This window comes from Chiroxiphia lanceolata, chromosome 7, assembly GCF_009829145.1.
Source record: "Chiroxiphia lanceolata isolate bChiLan1 chromosome 7, bChiLan1.pri, whole genome shotgun sequence".
NCBI lineage: Eukaryota > Metazoa > Chordata > Aves > Passeriformes > Pipridae > Chiroxiphia > Chiroxiphia lanceolata.
The window spans coordinates 19,774,902-19,795,728 of record NC_045643.1 but is presented as its reverse complement, the minus strand read 5'-3'; the positions used below and the strand labels follow the sequence as shown (position 1 = coordinate 19,795,728).

At 36.6% G+C, this 20,827-nt stretch overlaps 1 protein-coding gene across 2 annotated transcripts in view; it reads right to left on the bottom strand.

Annotated features, from left to right (window-relative positions):
• Positions 1-20,827, bottom strand: part of LRP2 (LDL receptor related protein 2) — a 114,851-nt gene that overhangs the window by 62,001 nt on the left and 32,023 nt on the right. For both annotated transcript variants that reach the window (XM_032692907.1, XM_032692908.1), the window contains exons 9-25: positions 20,238-20,357; positions 17,755-17,883; positions 16,267-16,436; positions 13,814-14,037; positions 12,833-13,039; positions 10,954-11,156; positions 10,173-10,313; positions 9,071-9,274; positions 7,989-8,181; positions 6,621-6,746; positions 6,196-6,326; positions 5,326-5,463; positions 4,161-4,442; positions 2,712-2,951; positions 1,962-2,081; positions 1,464-1,580; positions 407-784 (exon numbers count right to left, since the gene is read on the bottom strand). In XM_032692907.1, coding sequence (XP_032548798.1) covers positions 407-784; positions 1,464-1,580; positions 1,962-2,081; positions 2,712-2,951; positions 4,161-4,442; positions 5,326-5,463; positions 6,196-6,326; positions 6,621-6,746; positions 7,989-8,181; positions 9,071-9,274; positions 10,173-10,313; positions 10,954-11,156; positions 12,833-13,039; positions 13,814-14,037; positions 16,267-16,436; positions 17,755-17,883; positions 20,238-20,357 — 3,123 coding nt within the window. The remainder of the gene's footprint in view (positions 1-406; positions 785-1,463; positions 1,581-1,961; positions 2,082-2,711; positions 2,952-4,160; positions 4,443-5,325; positions 5,464-6,195; positions 6,327-6,620; positions 6,747-7,988; positions 8,182-9,070; positions 9,275-10,172; positions 10,314-10,953; positions 11,157-12,832; positions 13,040-13,813; positions 14,038-16,266; positions 16,437-17,754; positions 17,884-20,237; positions 20,358-20,827) is intronic.

Sequence of the window (20,827 nt, the reverse complement as noted above, 5' to 3'; positions counted from 1 at the left end):
TGAGCTTCTAGATTTTTTTCATGATTCTTGAAGTTAGAAATTTAAAAGAGAATTTTAAGAATTGAATCAGATTTCATCTGCATTTAAAGCATACTATGTTTTAGTGAATGCGTTCAGGAACACAAAGCTCATTCCAATGTAGTTGTACAAAATCCTATACTTAAAGTCAGTAGAAGTCACACTGAAATTCAGAGCACATGATTGGACATAGCTAATGAATTCATCAATCATTGTGGTCTCCTTTCACTGCAAGCAAGTTCCACCAAGTAATCTGAGCTCTAATTACAGCGTGCTTACATTTCTGATAGAAACATTGCAACACTAAATAAAGCACGCTGAATATTCCATTTCTTTCTGAAGCCATAACACATAGCAGACTATAGTAGATGCCTGAACAGTAACTTACTGCACAGTGGGGATTCATCAGCTCCATTGGGACAATCAGCAGAATTATCACACACTTTGCTCAGATTCACACAGATACTGTGACCTGGACACTGCCACTGCCAGCTGGGACATCGAAAAGGTTGAGTAGGACAATCTCTCTCATCGCTCATATCCCTGCAGTCATTATCACCATCACAGATCCACGCCCGATAGACACAGTTGCCATTATCACAGCGGAAAAGAGATGGAGGACATGTTCTGGCAGGACATCTGTGGTGTTCATCTGAGCCATCTGCACAGTCAAGATGACCATCACATTCCCAGTTATCAGGAATGCAACTGCCATCTGATTGACATTGGAATTCATTCTGGTGGCACATCCCTGGTGGTCTTGTAGCTAAAACAGGGACATTTAACAGTTCAGAAGCTGTTTCCATTTTTGACAAAGAAGCAAAATTACTATGTTCAGTTAATTTCTTATATAACTACTTACAATACTATTAAGAACTGTGTTGCTTTTAGATCAGGCCACAGAGTCACAGTTAATCAATCTACATGACATTTCAAAATCTGAGCAATTTAACTCCTAATTTATAATGTGGCAAACAAGGCAATTTAACTATTGTTATATTTTGAACAAGTACATATGTGCTCTGACAGAAAGTGTGTTTATATTAGATATTAGGAATAAATACTGTGAGGGTGGTGAGGCACTGTAAGAGGTTGCCCAGAGATGCTGTGGATGCCCCATCCATGGAAGTGTTCAAGGCCATGTCAGATGGGGTTTTGAGCAACTTGGTCTAGTGGAAGGTGTCCCTTCCCACAGAAGGGCAGTTGGAACTAGATGATCTTTAAGGTCCCTTCCAACACAAGCAACTCTATGATTTTATGATACTCCTGAGCAGGAACCTACTGCGTTTGAAATTTCTGCTCAGGAAAATGACTTATAGACAGATTTCCCTAAAAAAAAAAAATAATTGAGGTTTTAAGGATAGTATTCAATATAGCAGATAAAGGAAATTTCCAGAAGCATCACCTAATAACTGAAGTCTTTCTTTCAGCATCAATATACTTACGGCAATCAGTCTCATCTGAGTGATCATTACAGTCAAAAACACCATCACACTGGTAGTAAGTGCTGATACACTGGTCTCCACTTAGACATTTAAACTCTGTGGCACTGCAGTTATATACTACAAAATTAAAGAATATTGATGTTATTTATTTATTTATTTTACAGAGCTAGACTGCACTGAGTTTACCTACAGGTGCCCAAGTTTGATATGGTATCAGTTCCACTGAAGACCATAATTTCCCTGAGACACAGAAAATGCAGTGACTTTGGTATTTACAGAAAACAGAGGAAACAGATTTCAACCCTCCACAACCAGCCTAGAGATCAAAGGGTTTAATAACATGGTAAAACAAGCATCACAAACAGGGTTAATTTATGGATAGGCTTATTATGCATTCTGCTATGTTGGAGCTGGTAATATGAGGTCACCATCAGACTCCTCAGGGGGCAAGAGTGAGGAAACAATAAAGAGGCATTCAACAAATAAAGTTACACTTACTGCAGTCATGCTCATCAGCACCATCTATACAATCTTTGTCTCCATCACAGACATAGAATGGGTCAATACAGCGATGGTCTGGACACTGAAATTGCCTGGGTTCACAAGTACCTGCAAAAGCTGTTAATAAAGACAATACATGCAGATGTGTTTTATTTCTCTTTTGAGATCAGCACAATACTGAAACAGTAGAGAAACTATCACTAACTTGCAGCATATAATGCAGCAACTAGCAATCATATAAATTACAAGCACTTATATATTAATAACAGGTCCATTCATATGTAGGTTCAGACTTACAGAAAATAAACAGAAGATTCCACTTAGTGGTAAATAATGCTAAAGGAAGTATACGAAAAAACTAATATCTTACTGCTGGTAAAAACTTCCAGCCTAGATTAGCTGACTACACCATTAGTCATTACTGAGATCACTCATGAAGTAAGCATGTAGAACATCTAAGCTTTAGCTACTTTTTCTGCAAATTACAGTGGATGACATTATGCAGCACTGTGACTGTGACTATCACATTTGCACCTTTCTATTTTTCTTAATTACATTTCTGCATTCTACTTGGCTCTGGTAGTTCAAATTAGACAAGTTTTCCACATCCTATGGACTACAAAATATTAGTCTAATTTAAATATTAGTTCTTTTTCCCAATTTCATTTATCATCCTTACACCAACAGACATATCTATGTCAATATACACAGTTGTTTATAAAAACAAGAGACAGTCACGATACTCACTGCAGTTTTTTTCATCTGAGCCATCACCACAGTCATTATCAGTATCACAAAGCCAGATTCTTGGAATACATCTTTTATTATCACAGGTGAACTGCGTTCCAGGGCATGAAGAGGGTCCTTGTGTAGGACAATGCAATTCATCACTGCCATCGAAACAGTCATTATGTTTATCACAATGCCAGCGACCTGGAATACACTGTCCACTGGAACAGGTAAAAGCTGATGAAGCACAAGTATTGTCTTAAAAAAAACAAAACAAAACAAGGAAGACATTTTTATAAAGATCTCCAAAACTTGCCATTCCTGACAGAGCAATCAGGACATTCAGTATACTTAAAGAATGTCTAAAACATGCATCAAATTCTAAAATGCACAGTGCTTAGAATTAAAATGCCTGTTAAGCAACATGATGCAGAACTGGACAGAATACTTACAAACTTTTTATAAACTGCAAGAAGCAATAAGAAAATTAAAATGTTAAGCCCTTCAAAACAATTTAAAGAACAAGAAAAGTAAATTCTTCAAGGAGCCATTGGCTTTATACTTTCCTTTTCCCCAAAAGACATTCTAGTTATTCGAAATAGCGCACTAATAAGAAAGAGTCATACTAGTCATACTAGCTAATCCTTTGCATTAAGGAGCACATTTTATTAATGTGTCCTACTTTCTTGTTTGTGATTCAAAAGAATTAACACTCTGAAGAAAGAAACACCAGCTATGTCATAAAAGACATAAATATCTTCAGTATCTTATCAACTCTAATTATCCCATTGTTCTCTCAATTTACTTGATCAATAAATATTTTGTGTGAGACACTTTACAGTAAAACCAGGAAAGGAACCAATGTGCATTTAATTCCCTTCATTATAAAAATCTCAGATGTAACAAATAGTTCAGCAGTGCCCAAATATAAAGAAAAACATAAAATTTCTATTCAGATGTTAAGTGAAATAAAAGGTGTCACTTTAATCTTAGAGGAAGGTTAGGCAATGCATATGGTTTTATTATATTCCTTATGGTGTTATTTTTTATGTCTCTTCACCTTCTGAAGACAGTTTGTTTCTCCCCATGCATCACAATAAGGCAAGCATGTGATATTCCAATATCTTTCAAAATTTACAAAAAACTAAGACTAAAGACAACATTTTTTATTTAGAAGATAAACTTTTGTTACACTGTAAATTGAATTTTGAGAACTAGTGAGATATGAATATTTTCATACATTGTTTAGGTAGCTAGTATTGAATCCTGTAATACTGTGATATAATTTCCAAAGTAACTAAGTATTCCAAATAATTTCCAAATTAACTAATCTCCCAGGTAGATTTCAGGATTAATTCACAGACGCAACCCTAAAAAATTGGGGTTTATTCCATCAAAGCCATACTGTCTCAAAGTTCCTGAACTGCAAATAATGAACACTAACTGCAAATTACAGAGATTACTTACTTGAAGAACCACAGTTTTGTTCATCACTGTTATCATGGCAGTCATCAACACCATCACACTGATAGTATTGTGGCACACATCTTCCATTACCACAGGAAAATGAGTAGGAGCCACACTGCAAAGTGGGTGGCTCATTGGATGGATCTTCAACACATGTCAGCTGATTTGAAGCCAGCTTCATGCCATAGGGACAACCACAAACTCTCTGAAAATTTGGTACTGGGAAGCAGAAATGGCTGCAGTCTCCATTGGGATTTGTTCCTCTATTACAGTAGTTAGAGCCTTAAAAAGTGATAGAGAAGATCAATGTACACACTAATAGTAACAGCCTGGGAACTATTAAAAGTGACTGTAAGAAAAGATGTTGTAGCAAATCCTGGTTTTGTACACACTACGAAACAGGGTCAGGTTCATGGACAGTAGTAACAATAGTAGTAGTAACAAACAAGAAGTGTCCCATTCTGTACACTCTTCACTGACACAAATGTTTATGGAAGATAACAACACATTATTCAATTTCATCCCATTTTCTGACAATTTTCAACAACTGTCTGGAAACAAGTAGACTACCACAAATGAGAAGATCTGTCTGACCAAGGCTGGGAGACCTGATCCAGTCTTTGGATACCAAATAGTCAGTGAGCCTTAGTACATGGTATGTATGTTTGAGGAAGGCATTGGGTGCTTTACTAAATTAACTACAATACCAAATCCTTGGTTTAGATCAAGAAATTGCATTGATTTCAGCAGTGAAAATAAGAAAAAATTATTTATGCATAGTAATTGCCTGAAGAATAGTAATTTGATTAATAAACATTTACCCAATTCCTCAAAATAAATAGATTAGTTTAACTGAAACTTCTACCAGAAAAAAAAAATGCAAAGTTGTAACTGGTGTTACAATTACACAAAATACAACAGAATCATAATTTCATTTTACAAGGTTATTAAGTAAAGTAACAGAGGTGGTGGAGGAAAATTGAGTACAGTCACAAAACAGTGAACTATCCAACGTGTGATTGCAAATGCCTATGCTGCCTCCCCTGTATGCCCCTTACGATTCAGTAAAGCCATTTCTGGAATTGAAAGTGGAAATCCGCTGTCCTGATATTCTGTTTCTTATTCCCTATTTCACATCTTTCATCTGTACAACAAAAGAGCTCACCTATTTGGGAATGAGCATCGTAGGCTTTAACATGCATAATGTTACTAATGCCCCTCCTAATAATAGTCATTTCACCTCCATCAGACTTCCTCACTCGAACTATTCCACCAAGTCTCCAATCACTGAAATAGGCATAACCTGTTTTGAAAAACGTTCAACATATTATAGAGCAATATAACATAAAAGATCAAACATAATGAGAAAAACCCTGGAAGACTTTTTATATAAATTTAACCATTTTTCATAACTGTTTCATGAAATAGACAAAAGGACTTTTATCACTCTAATGCAGTCAAAGTCAGCCCTTCAGTCATAGGCAGACAGAACTTAGAAAAATCAAACCTTCTCAGATTTCACTGAAATTGAAATACAACAAACTCAACTGACATTTCAAATTCCAAGACAATTTAAAAAGTATTCATTAAAACTACTTTCCAGAAAATTTTAGAGTATTTTTGAAAATATTTTTATACAAAACCAAAGGAGTCATATACTGACATCCAGTGATAAACTCTACATACAATTATTAAAATCCTGAAATTTTTTACCATCTCTATAGAGTTGTGATTTACTTTGTCTGTCTAGCATAAGTAGCCCACCTTGGAAGCTATAATTAGCACAGCATATCTGACTTGTTGCTCTGAATGAGTTGACTGACCTGCCTCAAATTATTTCTAGACAGATATACATAAAACCAGTTCTAAAAAGAAGCAAGAAGTACTAAACATATATTTTTAATAGAAACTTTCAACAATGCCTCTTTAGGAAAAGCAGTATTACAAAGGCTATGTTATCTCACATACTCACAGATCACCATATGAAAAAAAGTCTGTGACAATGATAGATAATATTTTTCAATGCTAGACTTACCTCCAAAAATAGTAAGGCCAAATGGGTGAGTCATCTGAGTAATATGTTCAAGAGTCCGTCTGTCCAGCCCATCAAAGGTGCTGTGCTCAATTTTATCAAAAAAAGCATCCACCCAGTACAGCCTTAGAGAGCTAAAAATAATGAAAATGTCATATTTCTTCAAATGGCATTATGTCAATTGGGAAGCTCTAATATTTTCCTCAAATAATAATCTTAAACCTGACAAGAAGCTATTGGGCTGTATGAGGAGGAATTCTGAGAAAACCTTACATTTTAAGGCTTTTCAAACAATGGAAAGTTCAGGTCTTCAGTGCAAAGTGCCAGTGCATGCAACCTGACACAATTCCTTTATTTTTAATCCCTAACAGTTTAAAGGAAGAAACACGTTCGCTCAAAAAGCTCCTCTGCCTTCAGGTTGCCCTTACCTCCAGTCAATGGCTAGGCCGTTAGGCCAGCCTAGCGTTGTATTCACAATTGGCAAGGCATGGGATCCATCACTCCAGGCCCTCATGATTTTTGCAGGACGGAACCAATCTGTCCAGAATATATACCTGAAAGGACACATGTCAAAAGACACATAAAACAAATTATGTAATGTGATTAAACAGAGAAAACGGCATTAACATTCTGCTTTGTACCACATCTTTCATATACCTAAAAAAAGTACATTTGTATGTTGACCCTCTCCCTCTCCTCAATTGTCAGTGGTACCAACAATTAATATTTATCCTAATTACACAACTTTCAGAATCTTTGGAAGTGGTTTGTCCCTTTAGATATTAATTATCCATCATCATGGCCAGGCTTCGCGAACGAAGATTTGGGAAGGCACTACCCACGCTTGTTGCAAGCGCGTTGGTGGCTAAAAAGGCCAATACGAGATAGATAATTATTCGTAAGTTGGTTAAAATTGTTAAGGTTCTCATTTAAGTACCGATAGGGAAAAAGAATCAAGAAAAACACATCTTAGAGATAAAACTTAAAAGGATGCATGAATATTACACAGAATTTTCTCCTGATCCATTTGTCTTACGCCTATAGCCAAGGAGTTGAAGCTAGTGTTAAATAACTTCACAAAGCAGCACACAAAAAATGTTGGGATACCCATGGATTTAAGTTCAACACTGGTTTTATGAGATTCCTTCCAAAATAGTGTATTTGGTTACTCATGAAAAACCAACATCCAGGAATTAAGAAATTCAGTAGTATGGTATTAGGAAGCCAAACAATGCTGTGAAACAAACACTGTTTTGGCATTGGCAAATAACAGAGTACAGACTTTGAAGGTAAGCATTTCCATCAAAGAAAAGCAGGGCTTCATTTTTATCATTTGTATCAAATACAGCCAGTAGTATCTAATATGTTTCAAATAAAGAAATTCAGACAGATAAAATTATGGTACCAATATTAGCAGTACATGGGAATTGAAAAAATATTAAAAATAATTTAGAAAAGTTTATCTTTCAACTATGAGAAATAGCTTTCTAATCTGAGTGATACAAAGAAACAAAATGCTTTTGCCTGTTTATCAGTGAACAAAAGGATAAGGAAAAAAAATGGTGCTTTTGAGTGCTTCTGTCATGTGGAATCTGCCTCACCTTGCCCCTTCCTCTGGGTGCTGAATCCTAGGCTGGAATAAAACAAACAAAAAAAAAAAGACAAGACAACTGAAAAGAGATGGTATTTTGAAAAAAACAGAAATCCAGAATCAGATATACATCTAATCTCACCTATTCTGCTTAAAACATAAATTTGTATATATAGGTTAAAATGAGAATCAATGCTAAACTTACCCAACAACAGGATGAACCACTATTGATCGAGGATTATTTAAATTCTGAACAATAGCTCTCCTAGATTTATCTGCCAGCCTCATAACACTAATGCTCCTGTATCGAGGGTCTGTCCAGTACAGATTCTTAGAGATCCAGTCAAAGGCCAAATCTTCAACACTTTCCACTCTATTAGCAGTTAAGATCTCTCTTCCTAGAATTTTTAACACACATGATGATTGTGAATGTTTAGGAACAGAGGAAATAACATGAATGCAGTATTCTATTGACAAACCTTGTGGTTCCCTTTCGTAAAAATGACGCCTCCGTGCTACTTGGTATAAAGAACAATAAAAAAGGGGAGGGAAGGGTGCCCTTTGTCCCAGACAAAGAAGGTGTATGTTAAGGAGCACAAAAGAGGGGAAATATGAACTAGCCAAAGATGAGAGAAAAATCCGTCACTAAGTTTACACTGAGAGGAGCTTTATGAATGAAGGTCAGAGGTCAGTAAGGTCAAAGCAGTAAGGACATCTTGCTCAACAGCCAGACTTTACCTACTCTTTGCATAGTAAACCAAAGGTCAGTTGCAGTCTACCATTACCCTGAGCCAAGGCAGCAAGCAAGCTCAGAAGACTATATGCTGATTTAACATATATTCGATGATCATTATAAACAGGAGAGAAACACTAACACAAATAGGATTTCCAGAAGTCTCACAAACATAATGTTCTTTTTCTATATTACAATGTCATAACAAACATCCTGCTCTCCAGACTGAGAAATGAAAATAGAAACTGAGTTTCATACTACTGAAAGGCATACTTGTCTGCATAAACAGGCTGGTGAGGGTAAAAATTAGTAGTGAAAAGTGCTACAAATAGTTAATTCCCAAACATATCCAACTTTGTCAAAGAACAGAAGACTTCAAAAAGCTTAATATGAGTTGTACAAACATTTTGGAGAAACATTTTCCAGGTTACTGGGACAGCACTGAGATTTGCCTGCATATCTCACAATGTGACTTTTCACGTTTCTCTTTAGAAAGACAAATTTTCTACTCTTCTTACCACAATTACTCTACAATTCCCAAGTATGTTTCTCACCTGAACCATCAGTTTTCTGTTTATAGATCACATCTCTACTTGTGTCTGAAAAAAAAATGGTGTCATCCTGAGCACAGAAGTCAATTCCAACAAAGTACGAAGGGCTCCCTGTTACAGGTATGATCACATCTTCCTGGGTGGAGAGATTGAAAGGGATCCCCCGCACTGCCATCTGGGATGAAAACAGCAGAAACTGCCGCACAGCTGCAAAAGATCAGACACAGTATTTACTTATCCACAAGCTTTATTTTCCATGCTAATAGCCTGCAAGTAGAAAAAAAGAAGAATCGGAAAACAGAGATTAAATACTCACAGACCTAAAAATTGAAGAAAAACAAAATCCAAACCACAATATTACATGATGTGGTCAGGTGTTCCTCTTGCATTGTTACTGTGGTCCTAATACACTTTTACAGCAAACATTACCCTTATGGAAGCAGAAATCATCTCCTGTGCTCGCCTCTTTACAGTTACCTATAAAAAAATAACTCACAGGCTTTGTGGAGCCTCCATACAAACAGATCGTACCTGGGCTAGCCAGATAAACACATGGTCAAATAGTAAAACTATAAACTACAGACAACATATCTGTCTTAATTTGCCAATAGACAGTCATAGTAAGCCTCCATCTGCACTCAAATAGGAAGCAGAATATCACTGATGGATACCCACAGCTCCAAAACCAAATCTCTTATTCTTGCCATGTGTGTTCAAAGGGAAAAGGCCAACCTCATCAGCACATTACTGCACAGGAAAGCAGGCTTTGAACACATGTGTTCAAAATAATGCAAAAGCTACATATTAGCAAGCATTCATGCTTGATTTCAGGATTAAGAGTTTAATAATACAGCTGTCTACACATATTCTGTACGTAACTCTCTTAAAATACTCATTAAAGGTGGTGAGTTTAAGTTGTGGCTTAAAATGAACCTCAGCAGAAATGATTACATTTAATGCTGTCAAAAAGAGTTCTGGTGAAAAACCATGAAGTCCTCAGGATACTGAACCCATAAAGCTATTGAAGAAAAGAAGGATGTTCTAGACATAATTCTAGAGCTAATGGAATAGTGCTATTTCCAACAATTGCAAGGCATTTTCTTACCAACACAGTGTCGTCCATCTACATGTAGATCAAAGCCCAGAATACACCTACAGCGATAACCTAGTCCATCATTATCTGTTCTGTGGCTGAGAATGCAGATCTGTTCACATCCCCCATTATTACTTCCACAAGGATTTCTTGCTGGAAAATAATACAGCAAGATAGGTTTATAACTTCCAATATTAACCTAATTGCATGATTATCTTGATTTTTCAGGATTTTTTTCAACATCCACAATAAGTCATGTGGACCATGTGAGAGTTACATTACAAGGAAAACACACCTCATCATTTCTACCCTGGAATGCACTGAAATCATGTCAGAGTTAACCATCATTCAAGGTATTCAGCTCAGTGCAGAGACACTCAGTACACAGCATTAAGGTTATAATTCGGGCTACAGTTTTCTGCATATAGACCTGTTTCAGAATTATATCTCACAGAATTCCTTGAATACTGATAGCCTTTCCCACTGCATTCTTTGCAGCGTTGAGGAAAAAAGTCCCAAACATCAATATCACTCAAGTGATATCAAACCGCAAGTTTGACTCTACCAAATATGACTCCAAGCTCCCCCTACTCTTAAATGTTGCATTTGACAGTTCATTAGCTACAGAAGCTGGATGAAACCATTGTGTGACAAAAATTAGCCCAGTTTTACAATAGAAATTTATGTATCGTAATTATTAGTTCTTTATACCAAAATAATAGTCTTATAATTTTTACCAACTTTTAGTAACATAGTTCCTAAATCTCCCTTCATAATCTACTTTCAATCTTACCATATGGCTGCCTGGCAGCATGGTAAACTGTCACTCCATAAGGTCTCAGTGAAGACTGGTAGATCACTTGAGGGTTAGATTCCGAAAATTTGTTAGCTTTCACCACTGCCATTTTGGTCCAATCAGTGAAATAAACACTGTGTTCAAATAAAGTGATTCCATATGGATGAGGAATCAGTGAGCCTCCATGAGCTACCGTTCTCCTGTTAGGAAGTTGATTTGAAAATTATTTACAAGATATTATCTAGAAAATAACATTATTAGTAGAAGAAAGGATACAATATTTTTCATTCATTCACCGGCTTTTGTTTCAACAGAGACGCTACCAAAGTACAAATGAAAAATACCAAATAAACTGAAGAGATGAAGATAAACATACAGGATTCATAAACATAAAGGATACAGTAGTGACAATACAGCAAAAGTAGTAGAAAATTCCAAGAAAACACAGTGAGTAAAGGTGATGACTCACAAATGCAGAAAAAGATTCATAATGAGAAAAAATTGGAGAAAGAGGCCAAACAGAGGAAATCAAAGACATCTGTAGCAATTTGAAATATTCAAGAAACCTTGAATGTAAAAAATGTATGGCCCCAACAGCCACTGGCCAAAAATAAAATCCTACGTATGCAGTAAAAAAACCCAAGCAACCAGCTAAAATCAACAACAAAACCACAAACGAACAAACCAAATCCAACTTCCATTGGATTTAATTACTCACCCATGCAAAACCAATGGAAACCAAATGCTAATAAATTGTATTTATTCTATGAAAGATATTGCGACAATATTTTTCTGGACAAATATTAGGAGATAAAAACAGACATGAAACTCCTCATACAATACATAAAAATGACACCACATTTTTATTTTCATAGAGTCATGAAGAAAGCCCTATGAAATCAGGCTAACTCTACAGCACTACTCTAACAGTTTCCTGGGTGATTTAGGTTCATGCTGTAGACATGTAAGATTTGATATAAGTGGACAGTAAGATCTATTTTAACATTTTTCACAGACTATGCCATTACCTCTTGCCCACTTGCACAACACCTACACAATTTTTGGTATTGCTGTGAGGGATAAGTTTTTATCACCAAACCCCAGAGATTTTACTAAACATGTCTTATCTATTTTACTAAATATGTCTTACAAACCCTAGTAAAAGTGAAAAGATAACAACATCATAATTTTGTAAGTGAAAAAAATACATTGAACAATAAACCTGTCAAGTGAGCAGGGGACTGTGTTTCAAGTCAGTATACAGAAGGTATGCAAAAGAGGACATTTTTTTTCTTCTCTTTGAATAACTGACACTAATCACAGATGCAGAGATAAGTAGGCTTCTAAACACTATACTGTCTGACACAGTCCCATAAAAGTTCAAGCACTCCCTTCTTGCATGCTGTGATTTAGACTCCCCAGCATCACAATAAGGGAGTGATGACTTAATTTTCGACAGCAAAGATTTATAAAATGTAAGAAGAGCATTTAATAGCCATAAATTGGTGTTTTGGTGTGAAATATTTCAGATAAATTCATTCATAAAAAAATGCAAAGAAATTATGATGGAAGACAATTAATATAATTGAAAAAATAGTAAAAAGCAAATGCTCTACAAATGTGTATTGCAGTGGTGGACTGTAAATGCACATTATAAAACAAGTGCAAGGGTATTCAAGGTAGAAAAAAGGCACTGAATCATGAATTAAGGACTGTCTAGAAGTAGCATAACACCACAGAGATGAAGGTGTATCACATTCTTCATGTTTTAATTTTCCTCCTTTGTGTATCTCATTTTGTTAGACAACTCTTTCTTTCAACTGGATACAAAATGATCAGTATATCCGTAACCTCCAAGAAACAATATTTCTCCTACCTTTGAAGTCCATCATAAGTTACAGTCTCAATGTAATCAAACCGGCTGTCAACCCAGTAAAGTCTCTTTGACACAATATCCAAAGTTATTCCAGCAGGCCAGCCTAATTTTGTTTTTATCAAATCCTGACGATTTGTGCCATCCATGAAGGCCCTCTCCACTTTTGGATCACCAGACAGACTGTCCCAGTCTGAGAAAAACAGGTAACTATAGCGAGAGGGGAGAAAAAAGAAAAGTGTAACATTTTTCCTGGAGATTTTACAAGAAAATCCAACATTTTACATGGAATTTAAAACCAGTACCCTTTCAGGACAGAGCTTGTTTCTCAGTTGGCATACTATGAAAACGTACTTTGTACCTTCTACACAAGAAGTAATTTGCATTTTCTTTTAAAGAATAAATCCAGAAAAAAGCATGCTTTCACCCCAAAGACCTCAGAAATACTGTTTGTTTCCTTATTAAATTACATACTTAAGTTTACTGCCAGAAATGAACCAAGTAGATGCATTATGAAAGCAGCAGCCCAGACTACAAGTCACATGAAATTCCTCTTCCCGTTTTCTGAGGATCCACGTTTTCACGGCTCACATACGAAGTGCACAGGTTAGGAGACTCTAACTTTCCTAGCTTCATTCCACCTCTTTATTTCAGACAGTTGGAGGTCTGTGGATGGTATTACAATAGAAATCTCTGAGGATAATTTCTGCTCCTCTGCAGGGCAATTCCACAGTTCCCATTTTCAGGGCTGCTCGTCCATGTACAACTCCAGCCATGAAACAGATTCCACACACTGGCAATAAAAGCAGTGCAGAGCTCTCTCATAACTTAAGGTGCAGAACAGGTTAGGATACAATGCAAATATTTAAAATATTTTATATCTGATTCTAAAAAGATCACTTTGCTGTTCTTAGTTGTCCTCTTTTGCATGGGTATAAAGGAATTTCTGACATCCTTTACCATTACCTGGCAAGTATCACTTACCCAACAGTTGGATCAAGTGCTATTCCTCTAGGATTTCCAAGATTTTCAGCAATAAGAGTCACACGGTTTGTTCCATCCAAGTTAACCATATCTATTCTGTTCACACTGGTCTCAACCACGTATAATTTATTGTTAACCCAATCCACTGCTAAGTTTTCAGGTGTGTCAACTGAGACATTTAATACTTCTTGGAAATCAGAGCCATCAATATTAATAGAAAAAACCTGAAAACAATACAAATATTGTCAGTGCCCACATGACATTTCGCTAATGGCAAGGCACATGGTACTTGTCTTTATCATCACATTGAGCATAGATCCATAATTGGCCACCAGCTACAACCAAGTTACCCACTAAGCTACCCTTTAGCTTAGAGTTTTTTGCAAAAATTTGAAAAACAATGCAAGAATTACAGGAAGCTTGCCTTCAACTAGCATTTCTGCAAAATGGACAAGGTAACAGACTAAAGTAGCCTTCTGCTTGAGCAAACGTGACTAATTGCTGGATTTAAAACAAAACAAAAAACAAACCACAAAAAAAAAAAAAAAGAGGAAAGTGCATCTTGCTTTTGTGGGATCAAGAAAAACCCAGTACTTTCATTGACTGACAACAAATGAACATGCTTTAGCAAAGCTCTCAACAGTGATCAGAAACAAGAGGGGGAGCTCTCACTACACCAACCATTAAGGGGAAATTGCAAAATGCAGAAAGAAAGGGAAAGCTCTCTGTCCTGATAGAAAGGAGAAGTCTCAGCTTGTGGTCTCCTTTACCTAAAGCTAATTTTAACAGCATCATGCTCAAGAAGAAATAGTGTTGTTATTTTATCAGCAAGCTCAGAGCTACATGAAGCAAACAATCCAAACACAGTGTTACAAATCCAGTAATCATGTGATTATAACACTGGGTAATATGAAAAGCTAGAAATCATTATTTTTTTGAAACAACAGCATGAGGCTTGGAATGCATTTAAATGAAAACACAGATTACCACAAGTAAATATATGCAAGAAAAATAAGAGCTGAAATAGTATCATTTAAAATATTATTCAGATTCAGGTACCAATAATCTAGACAGCCACTTGACAGTCTATTCTGTTCTTTGGAAACCCTGTTGATGAAAGAGCTTATGGGCATTAGGTTATCAGGCAGTACACTAAATGAGATAAAGATGACAGAAAACACAACCCACAATTTTCTGGCTTAGTTTACATCTTAATCTTGAAAAAGGACAACCAAAAATGCCCTAATAATGTTATTATTTTAAGACACCAGGTGAAAAAACATATCATTTAAGAAAATTCTAAATGTTATTGTTTTCATCTGGATATACTAGTTTGGACTTATTTAGATTAATTAATTGTAATTAATTAATTAGGATTAAACTATATTGGGGCAGATAAAAGGCAGTCCTGGCATCTGGGGTGTACAGTGAGAAACTCCATATCATCTTTTGTTTATACCTTTTACCGAGAGACAGTATAAATCTCCTGTCTGACCCTGACTTAATTCAGCCGTTGACAGCGTAACTGCAGCAGTGGGAACCTACTACAGTGAAAATCAAAATGCCAGAATTGTGAACAAGTCAAAAATTGTGCATACAAATCTTGTCCTACTTGACAGTTGTCCAGTGAGTGTGCCTTCCAACAGAACCAGCATGGCACTGTAGTATAAACTATAGCTTTTACTACACTTTTTATGCATAGATTTAGAATAATGACAGTGACACCAAACTGATCCATTCATAGTGTCAGCACAAGCTAGGTCATGGATCCTCCTTCACTCTGCATGAAAATCAACATGGAGTGGAAGATTGTGGAGTTTCAGCATTGGGCCTAGGACTTTTCTGGTTTCCATAAGTTATGCACAGAGAAAAAGAACAAGGGTGCCATCCAACTTCCACAAGACTCTCCAGATTGTTTTTTAAGTTGCTCTGCTCTACTGTATCTTCAAGCTAAAATAATTTCTCTTAAAAAAAAAAAGTAACACAATATTGGCTCATTACACAAAATACTGTCAATATTTGTTATCCAAGCTCAATTACAGTGCCATTTGAAGTATATGAAGAAATCTGATTTTTATCATCTTGGAAGACACACAAGTTTTACATTTTAAATGATCATGTTTCAAAAAATTACCAAGAAAAATTTGTTCAGTTTTGAAAGAATGTCTACTATTTCTCTTAATTAGTTTTTTGGACTCTGTCTCAAGTAAAACTAAAAGTTGCTCAAGACATTCCCATATAATAGGATTCTTTGTTTAATATGTCACATGTAATAGTATAGTTGAAAAAATGCAGTCATTAACATAAAACATTTCAAGGAGCTTTTTTGTTAGAAAACAAAAATACAGCCAGCTTTGGCTCTCAAAAATGAGGGTCTATCAACACATTCTGCCTCTTGCAGCTCTCTCCTTCCAGATACACAGAAATATATTCTTCTTGAAATTTCTACTCACCTTATCTTGCACCGTATCAGTCCAAAAGATTCTGTGCAGGTAAAAGTGAAAGTCCACTCCAACTGCAACCCCACGGTTCTGCGACTGCACCAAAGTACGAAAATTTCTTCCATGAAGATCTCCAATCAGTAAATCACGGCCATTGGAAAAAATAATTGATGCAACACCAGCTGAAAGCAGGGGTGACAAATATATGACTATTCTGCAGGCATGATACTTTGCAAAGGGGCACTGAAACATATACATACTGGTTCACACACACTGAACACAAAAGTCTAGATGGATGCTCAGACTACAATCTGTATAAATGTTTCTATGTGAGTACTAACTTCCTGTGATTTGCCTTTGGTTTCTACACTTGGAGAAAACCAGGCACAAACACATATTCAAGGCATCTAAATGCTAAAGACCATTTCTACTAAAGCTAAAATGAATCCAGTGGAACCGATTTAGAGCAAGTACGAAATTCTCCCATTAATAAGATAGAAACTCAACACACTTGCCCAAAAGACATTAATTTGAATGGAAAGCTTCCTGTGAAACATAGTGAATTTTTCTGGAAGCAGAACAATCATTCCAAGTGCTGGAACATGCATGTTTTAATACAGACATATTTCATTACCTCAAAAAGCTTCACTACCTCAAATGTTTTTTGAGGACATACTTGGAAAATTGTGAGATGACTGCTCTGCAGATGTGGCTGAAGAAAAAAGGATGAGGGAACTGAGCAATTTATGGTTTTCTAAGAAGCAAGGCTGCTAATCAGCTATGCCAATCAGGGACTCAGCTTCCCACTGATTTCCTGCAGGCAGGAACACCTGCCTCACACAAAAGCCTGTTAGGACATTACATCTCCAAAAGGAAGGGTTTCCTAGGGCATGCCTTCAGAACAGAGCAGGAGGTCAGGAGCAGCTGCTTACAGCTGATGGGGAACCACACTTTAAGAGGCAAAAGTTCTTGCCAAGTTCAGGCTCTGGAACACTGGAAGCCAAGAGCATGGCTTCTGTCACAAGCAAGTCCTTCATCTCACCATTCAGCAAAACCACCTTCTGGCGCAGTTCTAGCAAAAGCAAGGTTTCCTGATTTCTTGGTCACACTGACTTCCATAGAGAGCATGTCAGGAAACTGCCTCCCACAGAACAAGATTTTCTTAGTTCAGGTGGGCTCTGGCAGTGATCTCCCAACTCTGCAGAAGCCAGGAGTCCTGAGAAAGCAATGGAGCCTAGAAGACATTTGTTGATCTGAGGAGAAGCAGCCCTGATGAGGGTCAGCTCCACAAAAGACTACAGATGCCAGGACATGGACAGTTTTGGTACTTGCTGATATTCTGAATGCTATCCTGACCATAAGTTCTTAAGGGCAGAGTTAAGTTAAAATTAAACACAGTTGCATGGCAAAGCCATGAAAACTACCCCGCTTCACCTATCTATTTACCTATCTATCTATTAGCTCAACAACAGCAGGAGACTTGAAGTGCTCTGCACTAACCTGAAGTGTTGGCCCGACAATGTCGATGATGCTCTAGGAAATAACCTTCCACACAGTGGCACTGGTGATGTCCTACACGATCTTCACAAAGTTGGTCACAGACACCCCACATTTTACAGTCATCAAAATCTGTCAAGTGAATAAGGCGTATTAAAAAACAATGCTCTGTATAAAACAGATGTCATAATTAGGAAGCTGCAAATTTATCCTCTCTGCTTGCTTTATATCTGTTTGCAGAACTATAGCATGGAAGAAGACGTTTTGTATGTTTTTCCACAATGTTTCAATGTTTTTATTTCTGGATAACAAAAAACCTGATGTTTCCTGCCCAAGGACCTACATGCACCCTTGCCCTTCTGAAAAAAAACCAACCAACCAACCAAACAAACAAACCCAAACCACACCTGTCAGAAGAGAAAAATCACTGGAAGGGACATCATTGTCTACTTTTCACAATACAAAACACGTCTGTGCAGTATTCTTCCTGCAACAGATCTCTACACTTCGCACACATACACACACAGAGTAGGATTTAAGCCCACTCTGAAGGCAAGCCCTACCTTTATGTTAGTGCAGTGCTCAGGCCAGTAAGTCCTGCTAGAAGGCAGTGTTTATTAGCTCAGACTTGGTACCATGCTAGCAGGTGTCTGATTTACAATTAAAAGCTGGCTGTGGACCAGAACCAGACAGCAAAAGTACAAAGAAGTTAATTTTGACAAGTAAAATACCATACAAGTAGAGTGCACAGCTAGGATGACCCAGCAAGAACTCACAGATGTGCTCTACAAGGAATTTACAGGGTTGCTGCAGAATCTTTTACATATAAAATTGTGAAATATTTAACTAGTCATTTTCTTAAAGCAAAGATTTTTAAATGTAAATTACTTTCATAAAAAAAAAAGGCATTCAGATCTGAACACTGTCTAGTGTTTCATCCTATCAGTGGTTATTTAAACTCAGATTTCTGAAAATACTTAACACACAGTTTTGACATTAAAGTCTGCCCTACTTCACTTGAATATCTGAATAGAATATGCTACATTGCTGGAAACTGGTAATTCTACTGTTAAGCCAATAAAAAGGTGAAAATGAGATCTTAAATATGCTTCCTATTGGAACTTCTGGTTTTAAATGCTGATTAACACATAAGTGAAAATTAAATATTTCCTGGATAGTACATTTTGGTACTGAAAAAATGTTGTCCTCTGTAGCTTTCCAGCTTCCATGTGTTAAAAACCTTCAATCTGTAGTGACTCAGAACCAAATGAAGACAACTGAAAAGATTACAGTTTCAAAAAGTAATACACTTCATTAACACTATAGTTTCATAATTTTGATTTAAATTAAGATCTGGAATTATACACTACTGACCATCAGCCATTCCTCCATGCCAAGTCTTGCTGCCAATACAAATATATGCCTAGACCTCAGCAAACCAAAATACATTGACTCAGATTCACAAGCCTGAATCAGACAGCTAGGTTTACAGGGCAAAGAAAAACAGAAGACTCCCTGAGACTGCACCAGGTTTGGGAATGTGTCTTTCATGTACGTCCCACATAAGAGTAAAAGAATGGAGGGAATTTTATGCCTTACTCCTTTGTCTCTATAAAGAGCAACTATTCTACCATTGCAGCTTATACAGCCCTAGGTCACTCAATATTCCCAAAAATACAAAAATTTCATTAGAGGCTGAGCATCTGGAATACTTTTAAGAGTACAAACACCATAGCTTGGGTTGAAAATCCATAACGAGTATTTACCCCATTTCTTTTATCAGGCAGTGCTAACCTTCATGATTCTGAAGTTACTCTATTTCCAGCTACTGAGATAAATCATTTGTACTACCAAATTACAGCAGCTGCAGAATACAAATGCAAAACCAAAACACCTCACTTACCTTTACATTCTTGTAAATAGTCTTCATTTTCATGTAAATCATGTATGTACTGAAACCCCATAGAAGATACAGCCTTTCCAAAGGCAAAGCACCTTTTTATTTTCAAGTATAATGTTCTACTGTCTTAATATACAGCCACTTTTCAAAAGTACCAAACAATTAGACCTCATTAGACAATTACACATCACTAACTGTTTTTCCAGGCATACAACACAAATGAGTGAGGCAGAAACAAACTCTTCCTATCCAACCACTAAAAGACTGGTAAAAAATTTTGATAATAAACCAGCCATCCAACAGTTAATCTTTTTAAATCTAATCATGTTGTCACTATGTCTTTAAGGTCTAAGTGAAAGAGATCTTCATGATATCTTTCTGGTTTGTTTCTGTGTCACCATGCTGCCATTATACTACTAAGATTTTTATTCTTTTGCTGACTCCTGAGATTTTTTATTTGCCAGTACATCCACCCATTTAGAATTTATCCACCTTCCTGGAATTCAAACTTTCCCAATGAGCTGCGAGAAGGTACAAGATATCTGTAACGACTGTAAGATATCTGTAATCACTGTGCTTCACTTACCAATGCAAGTACGACTGTCATTGCTACTTATGGTATATCCTGCAGGGCAATAACACATCCCTCCTGACGGAGAAGAGTGACAGCGATACTGGCAACTCAGAGCAGCACAGCGGGACACGTCTGAAAAGGAAATGAAATATTTCAGAAACACAGTTTTTTCTGTTAAACACCTTGCTTTGCAGTCCATATCTGCTGTTGCTACTAAACCACTGAGCAAAGCAAGAGTGCTTTTTTACAATAAGGTTTAATTTTCTACTATTTTTTTCAACCCTCCTATTCCAAAAAGCATGATTTTGTTAATAAGAATTTTCATCTTCCTAGAAATTAAAAACCTAAAATACCCTGGTCCTTATTCCCAGAGGGATTCAGTGTTCATAAGAAATTAAGAGGAATTATGCATGCTCATTGCCTCCAACAGAGAAAACCCTGTGTACCACCAACTGGAGAAACAGGCATCCCAGGTGAAGATATTTTTGAAAACTCTAATCTTTAAAGTGAATTAGCCAAAGCTCAGGATACACTGATTCAATCCTGTGTTCTGATCAGGACAAAACATTCCTTCTCACTTACACAAAGGAAAAACACAGATA